The sequence below is a fragment of the Pararge aegeria genome, chromosome 3 (assembly GCF_905163445.1).
Source record: "Pararge aegeria chromosome 3, ilParAegt1.1, whole genome shotgun sequence".
NCBI lineage: Eukaryota > Metazoa > Arthropoda > Insecta > Lepidoptera > Nymphalidae > Pararge > Pararge aegeria.
The window spans coordinates 12247891-12261969 of NC_053182.1; the positions used below are offsets into that span (position 1 = coordinate 12247891).

The 14079-nt window shown below is 34.8% G+C and overlaps 1 protein-coding gene across 3 annotated transcripts in view; it reads right to left on the bottom strand.

Moving 5' to 3' along the window:
• The window catches only part of LOC120635670 (sodium/hydrogen exchanger 9B2-like), a 54278-nt gene that overhangs the window by 20831 nt on the left and 19368 nt on the right, over positions 1-14079 (bottom strand). For 2 of the 3 annotated variants that reach the window (XM_039906760.1, XM_039906771.1), the window contains exon 2: positions 11105-11334. In XM_039906760.1, the coding sequence (XP_039762694.1) occupies positions 11105-11334 (230 nt within the window). Of the gene's footprint in view, positions 1-1134; positions 1626-11104; positions 11335-14079 lie in introns of those variants that run through there. The other variant, XM_039906778.1, reaches the window with a different exon arrangement.

Here is a 14079-nt window from a genome sequence, read left to right on the forward strand (position 1 = left end):
TACGCAATATCAATCAAAGATCTTTCAGATTTTAATCCACCCCGTAAACTGTTGAGTTATTGAGTATTGTTTCGTTGTTATTTATTACTGTTGTACGGTTGACTATATCGGTACGGTATGTGTGACTAAAATATTTATCGATTAAAAATCTAGCAATCTACGTATGCGCATATGTCTGGGTCAATGTTGATAATAATTGCGGTATACAATTTATGAATAACACATTATGGTATGGCGGTCGAGTAGTTTTCGATATGTCGTGTCACCATGCTGTCGAGATGTGGATTATCATATTATGTGGGTCACATTGGATTTATGCGTTCCTGTATTATTCTTATATAGTAATAATTGACGGGCCAAGCAGACATCCCAACTAAGTAAGTGGAAACCTAGCCTATAAAAAGAACAGTTCGCAGATTATGCGAGGGTCACGTCCTGCAAAGTGCCGCCCTTGGTCCATTAATCTGAGGCGTAGGGATTTGGCCACATGTGCCTGTAACTACAGAGGCAACCACTTTTAGAGTGGAATAGGCAGCATTGCTGTAACGCTGCTTGGCGACAGTGGTGCTGCTTTGCGGCAAAAATAAGCATGGTGGCAGAAATAAGCATTGAATACCCGTAAATACAGAGCCGGTGAAACGTGCTACCGATATGGAAGTGTTTGTAAATGTCACGGTTGCGATGGCTCAAAAATTTTATATCAATGGAATTTCACATGTTGAATGTATTATTTACTTTTTCACGGTAGGTACTGCGATAAGCATATGTTATGTTAATCGCACCTTTTAAATTGAATAGTGAAAACGTGGTGCTTAATGAAATTATATACCTGCTGTGTCACATTACACTTATTAAAAGCATATCAACATTTATACATAAATCATATATTTAGGTAGGGATGTAACTTATTAAAGCATTAATAAAAATATTTCGATTGATTGTAATAGTTTTCACCTCAGGAGAGGACGATTTCTCTTCACTCATTAAAAAGCAAAACTTAAACAAAATCTGCCAATCATAATTACGTATCATGGATTAATTTATAACAGACAATCAATTTAACATTCCAACAATAAATGTAATGTAAAGAAAAAGTGTCATTAAAGAAATGATGAAGGTTTAATTTGAACTCACCAATGTCGGTTAGTAAGTGCATCTGTCTCAAGGGACGAATCGGACGGAAGGTAGCTGTCGTAGTGACAACTAAGGCTGCTGTGAGACATCCTACATGGCATTCGGTGAGACTTGTTTACTAGAGACGGGGTCGAAACTCTTATGGTGCGTGTGTTGCGAGATGTTTGCACTGGGGCATGCCGTCCGAGTCAGCAGGCTCCACACCTATGCCGCGGCGAGTGTGCATCTTATAAGAGAAGGTTCGGCTGCGAGTTAAGCCGCCCGCCGCGCCTCACCCCGGACACGTGACTGCTTCACAGAGCTCAGTTTCGCCGGCCGGCTGCTCGGTCATTGGCCGTGCAAAAAATGCTTTAACCACAAATGCAAGCCCTCAAACGCAGGAAACTCTGTGTAACCAACGCCCGGAAGGCGCCCGTATCGAGGCTGAAACGGCGAGCAACTGACTACTGAGTACAGGCTGAATGAGTGCGCATCGACGAAGCTGACTGTTTAAAATTCCTCTTCAAACATCTCAAACACAGCTCGGGTGACACCACCCGCTCCGCCCGCGCTCCCCGCGCTTATCAACTTACGCGCACACGTTTAGCGAACTCGCTGAAACCATTTTTAATTTTCCGTTTATTAATTCTTGAAATACGTCGCTACGCATTTTACAGCACACTTGCACAGTAACACAAGAGTAAATGAGCTGAGAACGTAAGGTTCAATGAGACGTTTCTGGTTCGACTGTAGAAATATTAGGTGTAATAAAATTATACTGTGGACGTAACAGATCAAAAGAATCGTATCCAACCGTGAATGTACGAGTATGTACCTAGGTGAATAACGAACAAATGGCCCTGACAAAAGAACCAAAACAAAGGCTTCACATAGGTATATATAAGCTGAATTATATACCTATATTTGTAATCGCATTTCACGATTTATTCATATTAACAAGATGCTTGAATTTACTAAGTGTGCCAACCTAATTTGGTAAATCCGTTTTCCGTTAAATACAAACTTTTTAGTGAAAGTTTTTTATTTTATAAAATAAGAAGTAATTGGTCAGCAAAATTGGTCTCAAACTGTATGTGAAATAGATGATTCCTAACGTGAACTTTGCCCTTGTAAATACATCCGAGCAATAACTGTAACCCTCTAATTCTTAGAGTTAGGCAGGGGGGTAGTATTATAGCAAAAATAAATAAATTAATAAGAACAATAAAAGTAAAAAACGATAAACTTACATAGTAAGATTATGTATGGAGAATAACATTTTAGCGTCGTGTGTGAATCCCGTTTTTAAAAATAGTCCTTTGAAAACTTTTAAACCGTTTTAAACATTGGGAGAAATGCAAATTTATATTTTTGAAATTCTATTATCAATAATAGTATAAATATTTATTCTCATTATATCGTTTAATTACAATAAAATTCAATAAAAAAGAGTATAGAGTAAAAACCCAGTAAAAGAAAAAAAAAGTATAGTATTAGTCTACTTTTAGTATGATTTGGTCTAATCTATACTTATAATAAAACTGTAACTTATGGAATTCTGAACCTTGTAGACATTTTTAATTTTTTTTGGAGGGTACTCTAAAACCGATACTGAACCCAAAACTGTAATTTTTACATTCGTGTTTGTCTGTCTGTCTCTATCAGGGCCGCGCATCACGCTGAAACTATTGTCTGAATTCAAATAAAGATTTGCACGATTTGAGTTCATTTTACGAGGTAGGTAATAAAAAGTATCCAATGTTTTTTTTACTTCCGAAATTCAACTCAGTTCTTTTAGGAAAGGGGATGAAGAAGGAAGGAAGATGGAAGATGAAGTGTTTGACAGTCTATCGTCATAACTCTGTCAAATGTTAACCGATTTAAATAATAGTTTTGTATTGGCTAGTTTATACTACTAGTTGAGATTTGCCCTAATTTTGTCTAGATCTGATGGATATAATTGGAGATAGATGACTGAACTCAAGCGGACAGCAGCAAACCGCTCACATAAGGTTTAATGATACTGAATGCATAAAATAGTTACACATTTATGAGGACTTTAGTGCTAGGACTGAATAAAAAATGTTAGAAATTGTCTTGGTTAATCTTTAGCACACGTAATAAGTAACAATGTGATTTCGATACTTCCTTTAACAATTAGAGTTCTTTGTTGGTGATAGGAGCTATGACTGATTGATATCAAATTATCTTTCAAATTTCCAAAGACGGTCACCCATCCATTTACTGACCTTGGTCAACGTTGCTTACCCAGCGCTATCGACTAATATGTAGTGCTGCTGTTATACCGCACATTATTCGCAATTATTTGTTATAGGGTTCTCCAAGACCCAGAACCAGTATAATATTCGCGGACGAAGCCGCAGGGCACATCATGTAATAATAATATAAATGTTATTTTTGTGAGATTAATTTCATGCTTTGAAACATATACACGGACGTATTTTGTTTCTTTCGGTCTTTCAGAAAAGTTCACTAAAGGAAGCTTAGCTGCAAGACTGCGAAGTAAAAACAATAACGTAGATACACTAGTTTGCGTAGTTTTTTGGAAGAAGGGAAATAGCTGCGTTTCTTTATTTTCTAGTGTAAGAACGATCTAATTCAGTGATCTTGAATTTAATATTTTAAGCAGGTATCTACTAGCTACTATCTTACAGGCGAAGCTACTTATAATTCGATTACAAGTTAACTTGTAAAAACCAGTTAGCCGTGTCAATCTGTACCTACTTAAAAAAAAACAACTATATATCTCTTCTAGATTAGTATCATTTATCATATCATTACACTTACACTTGGATGTGACCGTGGTTAAGCGCAAACAAGTTATCGATAAAAATAGGCCTGTCTTAACTTACGGTAGTCACTAGAGTATACTCAGGCCCAGATAAATAGTTGTTGCTAAGCGATGTCTTAAGCCAAGTAAGTGCTTAACATCTGTTCTAAGCATTACATACCCATAAATATACAGTACCAATAGGTTGACTAGAACGAAATTAGATGCTGATACTTTCATGTAAAGTCAAGTCCTAATATTAATCCAATGCTTAACTGAGCCATAGTACAGAGTTTTGTGGACTTAGCAAGTTCTTAGCATAGATTACCCATATTATTGGCAGTTGGTAACTTTAAAAAAACTGTTTTCACTTTAATAGAATAGAATGTTTGTTTATTTATGCCACAACTCCGGCGGTGTCGATAAAAATTAAACATAAATTATTTATAGTAAAATCTAAGGACGAAAAAAATTGATTACTGTTTATTTTAGTTACTTAAAAGTAAAGTATTTATGTTGTGAAAGCATCCGTAAAATAAAAGGAAAGTCGTACTTTAACTTGAACTATGACTATGGTTTTGCTAAGCAAAGCAACGAACATACGAGTAGCCCTATTTGTTGAGGTCGGTATAAATGACAGTGCTAGGGCAAAGTAGTTCTTTGCGGAGTAATACTTTCGACTAATCAATGACTATTTACCTGGGCTTGAGTGTATGATCTGGTACCTGCGATCTTTGAGTTTAGTGGGATAACAACAATTGGATATCCATATACTAATACATATACTAAGCGCAAGTTTGTCAGCAGGCGATGGAGAGAGCTTTGCTCAGAGTATGACAACGTGATTAAATTATGGATGAGGAGATTCGTAGAAGAACCAGAGTTACTGACAAAGCTTATCGAGTCACAAAGTTGAAGTGGCAATGGGTTGAAAATTGGTGACATTTATATTATGCGAGCTAAGAATACCAATGGTCCCATGATGCTGAAATGGCAATGCCACCATTTACAGATGCTGTGGTCCTGGTAATAAGATGTCATCAAACAAGTAGCAAGGAACACAAACCGCACAAAACCGTGGAAATTTGGGCTCCCTATTAAAGATCTACGTCCCCGATCCCCAGCAGGAGCAATTTGGGAATTTATAATATCTTATTTTTTTCTGTTCTGGTTCGGTGAGAGACTTCAGTGCTGAAGTCATAGGGTAACCACTATATTTTTATTTATAAATAATACCCTCCCATCTTCCGTCTTCCCTGACACCTATACCTAATCTGGGTACAAGCAGGCACTTAGGCTGCATCATCACCTACCATCAGGTGTGATTGCACTAGTCTATATAATAAAAAAAAATGACGATTAGTACAGGGCCCATGGCAACAGTTGTTGTGGTTGTGAGCATCATTACGCACTTCCTCTCGGGAATTCAGCGACTTCAATTTCGCGAAGTTTATACAGAACACGATGAAGCCTACTAATATGCATTAGTACTTTGTGTAGCTCAGTTTTGAGTGCCCCTTACAGATGAAAAAAAATTTAACTAATTTTTTTAATAACCTTAAATCCACACTAGAAATAAAAAATATGATAATACAAACACATAATACCACACCTTGTGGCAAGAATCATAGACAAGTTTAGTTGTATGACTTGCTAGTGAAAATCGATCGGTGAAAGATAATTGTATGCCTAGGAATCTTCTATGATAAGGCGTTACTAACTTTGTTACTTAAGGATGTCTCGTTTATCGTTAGTGAAAAAAGGCAAAATAGTACTTAGTACTTAAAAAAATCAAGAATAACTTATCACATAGGTACCCTTTGGTCAGGAGTAAATTTCAATTCAAAAATGTTTTATTAATTCATGCGTTCATACATTTAACATGTTGACACTAATGTTAGGTGATTGATGAAAACTGCATTCGAAAACATAGAACTAAAGTTAGCAGGATTCCAAACGCGCCCTGGTCTAAGAAGATCCCACAACAAACTTAGCCAGGTTTTTTTGTTAGCACCATCTCCCAGTCGAATTCCACAGGTTAAGCTATGTTGATGTGTATTTACCATAATTTTGCTATTTAAATATTAAAAACAATTTGGTTTAATCGAAGCATGTCCAAAATTAAATGACCGCATGACATAACAACATGCTGGTACGGTCAACACTGAAAAAAGTTCAAATTTGACAGCACAATCCCCATCTGAAATTTGACAATTTGTCCCCATTCACAAAATGATCCGCCATTTATTGAATTTATTACTTACAAAAAATGTGATAAATGAAGAACCGCTCAACCGATTTTGTGCAAACTGCACATAAACCATCTTTTTATTGGTCCGAACAAAGCCTAAACATTTTGTTTGGATAGGTGAGTCCGTTCTTGAGTTATAAAATTACAATTAAAATACAATATAAAATTAAAATAAAGTGGCATTGATTTTTATATATATAGATAGAAGAGAAGATTATTGTAAGTCTACAATTAAAAATTATAACAATAACACAACAACGAAACTATGCTATTAAATACGATGAGGCGTGTATTATGAAGTCTATTTTTGACTGATATATAATTGCAATACAAATATTATAGTAAGCAGGTTTAAAAACATATGTATAATTTAACATTACAATAATTTCAAAAATTTAAACAAAAATGCATTACCTACTCATTTCATATATCTTAATTGCACTAGGGGTTAGAATGAACCACTAAAACAGACAATACCTTATAATCCTTGACTCTTTATTTTTACATCACTACACAGTTGGGACAATAAACGACGAATAGAAAGAAACACAAAAACTGAAGTAGATGCAAAAGGCGGCCTTATCGCTTAAAAGTGATCTCTGCCAGGCGGCCTTAGCATTAGGACAACAAGAGCGAGAACAAATAAGTGGTGTAGGTATAATTTTTATAAACTTACATTCAAATACATACGTTCGATAGATCATAGAGAGGAAGAGAAGGTCTCATTATATTATGGACGCTCCACGTCATTCCGTTTTGTGGGTACAATACACGTCATGACTCACCCAACAAGACTCTCGTAATGTATGAATACAAAGTCACGTGCTTATAGGACTGCTTGTTGTGGATCATTAATATTGTTCTAGGCATTGGCAGGCTATATTGAGAAAGCTCGATGCAAGCGGATATTTTTAGAACGCACGTTATGTGAATAGCTTATTAAGTTGTGTGTTAAGTGAGAGATACATTTTTCATAGCAATGCTCCAATATAGTTTGGTGGGCTTTAAATTGTAAAGTACTCGGTCTCTGTGGCACGGGGATGGATGATATTATTTCCTTAACAAAACCAACCAATAAACTAGTTCTGCATTCAAATTCTGTCACTGAAACTACTCGTATATGCTCTTTATAACTGGACGATACATAAGTAGTATTCCTTACATTAAAATAACACGATGCTTGATAATAAATTGCATGTAGGCATAGGTACATTCTAGCTTAAATTAATAACTAAAACAACCAATAAGTTTAAACTATGTAAGCCAAAAATGAAGTCGGCACATTTCTAGCAAGGACCCTGACTACTAAGTTTAGTAGTAAGGGTATTTTACTACTAATACAGCCCCGTTGCGTCGCTTACTTTGACTGGAAGTCTTGATCAGACCTCTGTATGACTACCTTTCATCGTCATCATTATATCAACCAATTGACGTCCACTTCTGGATAGTTGGATAGTATGGTCTTTTATAGGGAGTTCCAAACACAGCTATCTTGTGACGCTTGGGTCAAGCGGCTCCCTGCGACTCGCTTGATGTCATCCATTAATAAAAGGAAGACATATTTGAGCAAACATATAAAAATAAAAACATATGTTTTAACTATACTACGGACTAGGCATTTCGTGTTTCTGGGAAACATAATTCGTACAGCCTTACTATCTTGGGCTACCTAATGTACAGCTTCGTACTATCACATAATAAGTTAGTAATAACAAAACAGTCCCACACCTGTAACTGAAGTCAATAAAAAGTTAAAGATTGATTTAACTGCTTACGAGGTGGTCTGCAATCGTTTGATTAATCTGTAATAAGTGGAATTTTCCGTAAAATTTTCCGTAGCAAAAACTTCTTACATGTAAAAGTAGGTATTTGCTCATTGCATCAATAGCCTATAACAGTCCACTTACGGGAGGGTATGCCTGTAATCACCAGGCTGGGCAGACGGTTTGGTGATCGCAGTAGATATAGAGTACAAGCACAGAGAACACGACACCCGCCGAAAGAGGCGGGGTGGTATTCCGATCTGCCGTCACCAGTGGCGTGCATAGGGTCAGGGTATGCATATAGAAGTAAGATAGCATGAAATGGAAAAAAATCTTCTCCTTTAAGAGATATACACAAATTTTAGGGTAGGCAGTGCTTTTGTGCGTGTATGAAGTGCACGCCACTGGCCATCACCCCACGGCAATTTGCTAGTTTACAGATATCAAAACGCTATTACTGTTAACATCCATGTCAAATTAAAATAATCTATTATAGTATTCTGTCGCCTTTACAGGGCCAAATTTTAACGTTTGAAAACTTTAAAATTTAACAAGCAATGGTTGGACGTAGAAACGGCTATATTTACGCAGATGTTTTACGGTGACTGATGAAGAGACAACATAATATTATCATACTGTTTACTATTTAAAACTATGTTTGTGTACAGAAATAATATATTCTAGGCAGTAACTATTTCAGTTTAACTACATCCGTATATGTAGGTTTATGCAATGCTGAGAGATTAGTTCTGACCTCTTATGTTTTGAATTTTCTTTTAGAAAGACAGGGGCGCGTTTTGATAACCTCATTGTATTAATATTAAGTTTACGAATGTAGTTATCGCTATAATTTCTAAAAGTTCTATGTTCACATTTTTTGTGTAATATAGGTACGCATCTAAAAGGCTATCTATAGGCCTAAATGAATACATATATTTTAGACTCACTTAATGAACTGTGTGAATTTCCTTTATAACATTTCTAAGCTGCTATGTAAGTATATGTAATGTGTGTGATGTGTGTGTATGTAATGTGGATAAGAAATAAATCAGGAGACACTAAAGATTTAATGTATAGCAATGAATTTAAAATTCATTAATTACTTTAAAATAATAAGTGTAGAAGTATATACCAACTTGTTCTAGTAAAAGATTTCAACGGTAGTTATGTGACAAAAGTGAGTAATAACCTAATTATTTATGGAAAGTATTATTAAACAACTAATCTTTAACCAGATGTATAAAGACTCAATTTTTATTGTACTAATTGATGACTAATTTTTATGATACTTTACCGACGTAGGGTCTTTTCGCCTTTTCGCGTCCGACGCCCAATTCGCGTCCAAACGACGGTACACTGTTTTACAACAGTGAAAAATAACAATATCGACACACCAATCTAAACAAGAGCGCTTCTATTGATGTTCGGACCTATGACAGGTACTCACACACAAAAAAAAGATCTGTGCGTGCAACCCAAATTTAATGAAAAATAAACTAATCTTGCGTGTGCAACCAACAAGTGCTGACGCGCGAATGTGTTGTATTTAAGGTGTTTATGTGAAATTTAGAATACTTTGTTATCCCTAGACCTTATATATCCCTATAGGAATAACGATGTTTGTGCTTATATTTTTCTACTGACAGTTTTATATAAGGTGGACGCGAACTGGTACATAAAATTTATAAAAAAACCACTTTGCGTCCGCTGTGGACGCAGATTACTCTAACTATTTCTCAGTAAGATGTTTAATTAAATACGATAACATGGGAAAAACAATATAAACTTCCTATCAATTTTAACAACATTAACATGCATAATATGATGGCCGATTTGCGTCCATATTATTAGAAATATAAAAAAAGATAATGAATGTCAAAAATCTGACTTGGACGCACAGTTTTCCTAAAAATATACAATTATTATACGAAAATTATTTTATGTATTTGCCAATATTTGAATTTTGTTCCATTTTTAGGGTTCCTTACTCAAAGGGTAAAAACAGGAACCCAGTACTAAGACTTCGCTGTTCGTCTGTCACCAGGCTGTAGCTCATTAATCGTGATAGTAAGACAGTTGAAATTTTCATGGATGATGTATTTCTATTGCCGCTATAACAATAAATATTAAAAAATAAAATAAAACACGGAACGCGCGAGTCCGATTCGCACTTGGCCAATTTTAAAGGCTTTGTACCGAAATGGTAAAATAGAATCGTATAAAGCCATCGACATGATATTCGAAATAATAGTGAATCTATTAATGGAGTTAGTTGGAGGAGAAAAAAAATATCCTGAAGTGCAATTTATGTTAACTTTTATGATATCAGCAATTAGGTATTAAATAAATGTTTTGATTAAAATCACAAGCTTCCCTTTTTATTTCCTATTTCCCTTCCTAATTATTTCTAAACAGGTGGACGCTAATTGGTCCACAGGCGGACGCAATCTGGATTTTGTGGACGCAAAATGGGAAAATCGCCTGTTTCAGCTATTTGTACCTGTGTAGAATAAAACATCAGATGCGTTGTCCAAAACTGTGCATTAAACTTGACAAGACTATATAGGGACTACATTACAACCATATTTGATTAAAAACTACCGCACGGACATTTTTTTTTTCACGTTCAAACCTAAAAACTCCACTAAGTGGACGCAAACAGGCGAAATGACCCTACTACGCGATATTTAGCTTCGCTACCTTTGTATGAACCGGATAACCTTTCAATTTAGTTTAGGTTGATAAAATAAATAGCTATTTTTGATATGGAAGTACAGAAATTTACTGCCTAAATTCCATAAACCTTAAATTTTATTGGAGTAAAGTTCTTGAATGCTTAATCAGATGTTTAGGTTTAGTTTGTTCTCATTACAGCAAAGGATTGACTGGAAAACCAAGCCATATACTGCGATATAGACCCGAAGAGACGCTTGCGGGTTGTCTTTTTAGGCCCGAGATAAACAATTGCGCGTCGCATCTACTAAAATTCGAAATAGTTCCATATGACTAAAGAGTAGTATAGTACAATTCGCTATCCTTGGTTTACGCATGACGACTGGAAGTCTTGTAAACAATCATTGTGTAATACTAGTTAGGATGCTTATACGCGCAGCGGATACAACATATGTAAGTATCACAGGATTCAGTATTTACGAGAATTTGCTATAATAAATATAAAAATCTTACCGTAAGTTCTCAGAAGGTAAGTTTTCTCTATCCTTACTACTTTCGTCAGCCATAATGGAAACTTTTCTTTTCCCGTCGGGAGTGGTGGACCGGTTGGTTGTATGGTTTTGTGGGTTACTATTGACGTGATCTATCGTTGGGTGTCGTGTTTCGTTGTTCTGGTTTTTTAAATCACTGAGATCGAATGGGTACTCCTTTATCGCAGTCATCCGGATGCTTGTTTTTCGGACCTGAAAATGTACAATAGTTAAAATAACATATATATTTAATAGTTAATATCACATGTAATTTAAATTATTTTTGTTGTTACTCGTGACCATTGAACGGGTATAAATTAGAAAAAAAGATTGATGTGACTGCCGTTTTACATAATAGGTACGAACTTAATAAGTGGCCGACCGATTCGAGTCTGTTAAATATTTTTCATAATCAACTTCTACAGTATTTATTAAATTTTAAACTGTGATGGACAATTATAATTTATATAAAATGCCCTTAAGGCCCACTACAGAGCACGGGTCTCCTCCCACAATGACCAGGCGTTAATTTATTTAATTAAAACGAACATAACGTAGAAAAATTAGAGGCGCGTGCGTGGATTCGAACTGGGCAACCCGTAAGGGAAGTCGAGCTCCTACACATGGGCTTTCACTGTATTTAATGCCCGATAATTGGATTAGGATGCTCAATAAGAGTAAATAGCGTCGCAAGTAACACTAATTTAAGTTTAAATTTTAAAGAACAATATGGCTACTGTGAATCAACTGTATAAAATAGAGAAATGCAATTGCTAGGTTTCCAATATTTTAGAAGAGTTTTAAGATCTAGAATAATATTTATATTTTTAGTTGGTATAATTTATTCATCTAAGTTAGCTATGTAAATTTATTTAGTGTTGGTTGCAAAATATTACTTTTCTATTTACTAAAAAACTTAATTAAGCTTTATTTTAAACTTATTTAAACCGTCGCGTCGGTGAAAGAGGTGAATAAAATTCGTTGTGTGAGTAAAAAGAGGACGGCTAAACAGAGAGACGCAGAAAGCGAATTAATTTTATACTATGTAGAAAAAGAGATATTCATATTATGGATGTGACATTAAACTCTTTGAATTTCTTATTCCAACACACAATTTTTTTTTATGAATGATGTTACAATTAATTGCTGGTGTGTCTTATGAATAAATAAATAAAATTAAATCAGATTTTTAATAAATAAAATAAACATATTAAAATAAATTGTGGGAATGGACGAAAAGTATACTGTTTATAAAACCATTTCCCTGAATTAGAGCGATTTGTTCTAATTCAGAGTAATAGTTAATTGACGTGGTTAGTTGGGTAGTCCGCTTCTACATCGTATTTTATCTATCGTAATAATTCCAGCTAATATTTATATACCTATATTGTATTTATAGTAGGTACATAAATATTAGCGTACTTCGTTCGAGAATAATTTGTAATATCCCGTGAGATTAAGCATGCTTCCTGTGGTGCAGAAATGGACAAAAAGCTGCAAAGTTCCCGCAGCAATAACACATACACATTATACGTAACATTATTTTTTATTCCTACTCTAACATTTTTTAATTATCAATGAAATTAATTTTAAAGTCTTCACTCACAGATTTGGGCAGAAACTAGAAAAAAATGTTCGATGCGCTGAATGCAGAGCTTTTGGTTTATGGAAAAGCTCCTTTTGTTATAAACATTGAACTTATTGTTCCTTTAGTGTTGTTAAATTGATATAAAGAGTAGAAAAACCGAACACAAGATTACACTGAATTTGACCCTGTTAGATGATTATTTAAATAATAATTTTAGACTGATTTAGACTGAAATGATTAGTAATAAAATAAAATAAAAATTCTTCACGTCCTATCTTATATCGTCGTATCTTGGATAAGAAGTTAAAATGATTTCTGTAGTTTTAAAAGTTATTAGTAGTTATTAGTTAGTATTACCGTCAAATTGAATTTTATTCAAATATAATTTTATCAATATTAAAAGTTATAATTATTATTTAATTATTTTATCATTTAATATTGTTAAAGTTAGAAAGTATATATATATATATATATATATTACAATTTAAAATATTCTGAATAAACCCACCTTAAATATAACTAATCCACATTACATTGATATTTTGATTAATTTGACACCATAGAAATATTTATCGATAAGCGTCTTTTGTATTAGACAGTTGCGCGCGCGTTTTACAATAGCTATCTGACTACTGAAATAAGCATCTGGTTTCAGTTCCACTGCTTCAGCCACGAAGCCTTTAAGTTAATCGACCGCTTGTTACATACTAATGCACTATATCCATGCATACAAATACACCTATTGGTTCGACACCACTCGGCGCGGCGTTTGCTTAGCCGATTTTTATTCCTTAGATTCCATTGATTACTATCGTTAGATCCCCTGTCGGTCTCAATTACGGTTTTTGGTATACTTTCTACGAGAAGGTTCGAAATATGTAGCTACTCTGAAATGAGGCAAAATTACATATTTGAAAGTATTCTCTGAATCTTATTGTTTCCAAAATGATTTTTGTAAATAGTTTCCTTTGCTTACGCAGTAAAGCTAGAGCGCCTGAGTATTTCTTATAGCTTAAGTAATATTAAGCGTTTCTGCCATTATACAAATCATTGTGGTATCAATCGATATATTTACGTAGTCTTACTGTGTTTTTTCTGATCAGACCTTGAGATCATCAAAAATTCCATAAATTGAGTTTCTGGGCTTTATGGGAGATTTTCAGTGTGTTGGGATTTCCATTTACGGAGTGTTCATGTGGGACAGTACGCACTGGGTCAGCATAAGAAGGAGATAAACAGTATTTAGATGCTTAGTCGTTCAAGGAGAAGTAGAAGGTACCAGTGTACGTAGCAGAAAGCTCATGAGATTGACAGGCCAAGTAAGGTCAAGGTAGGCAGCCGAAGAGAGGTGAAAAGACGGACGGTTAAGA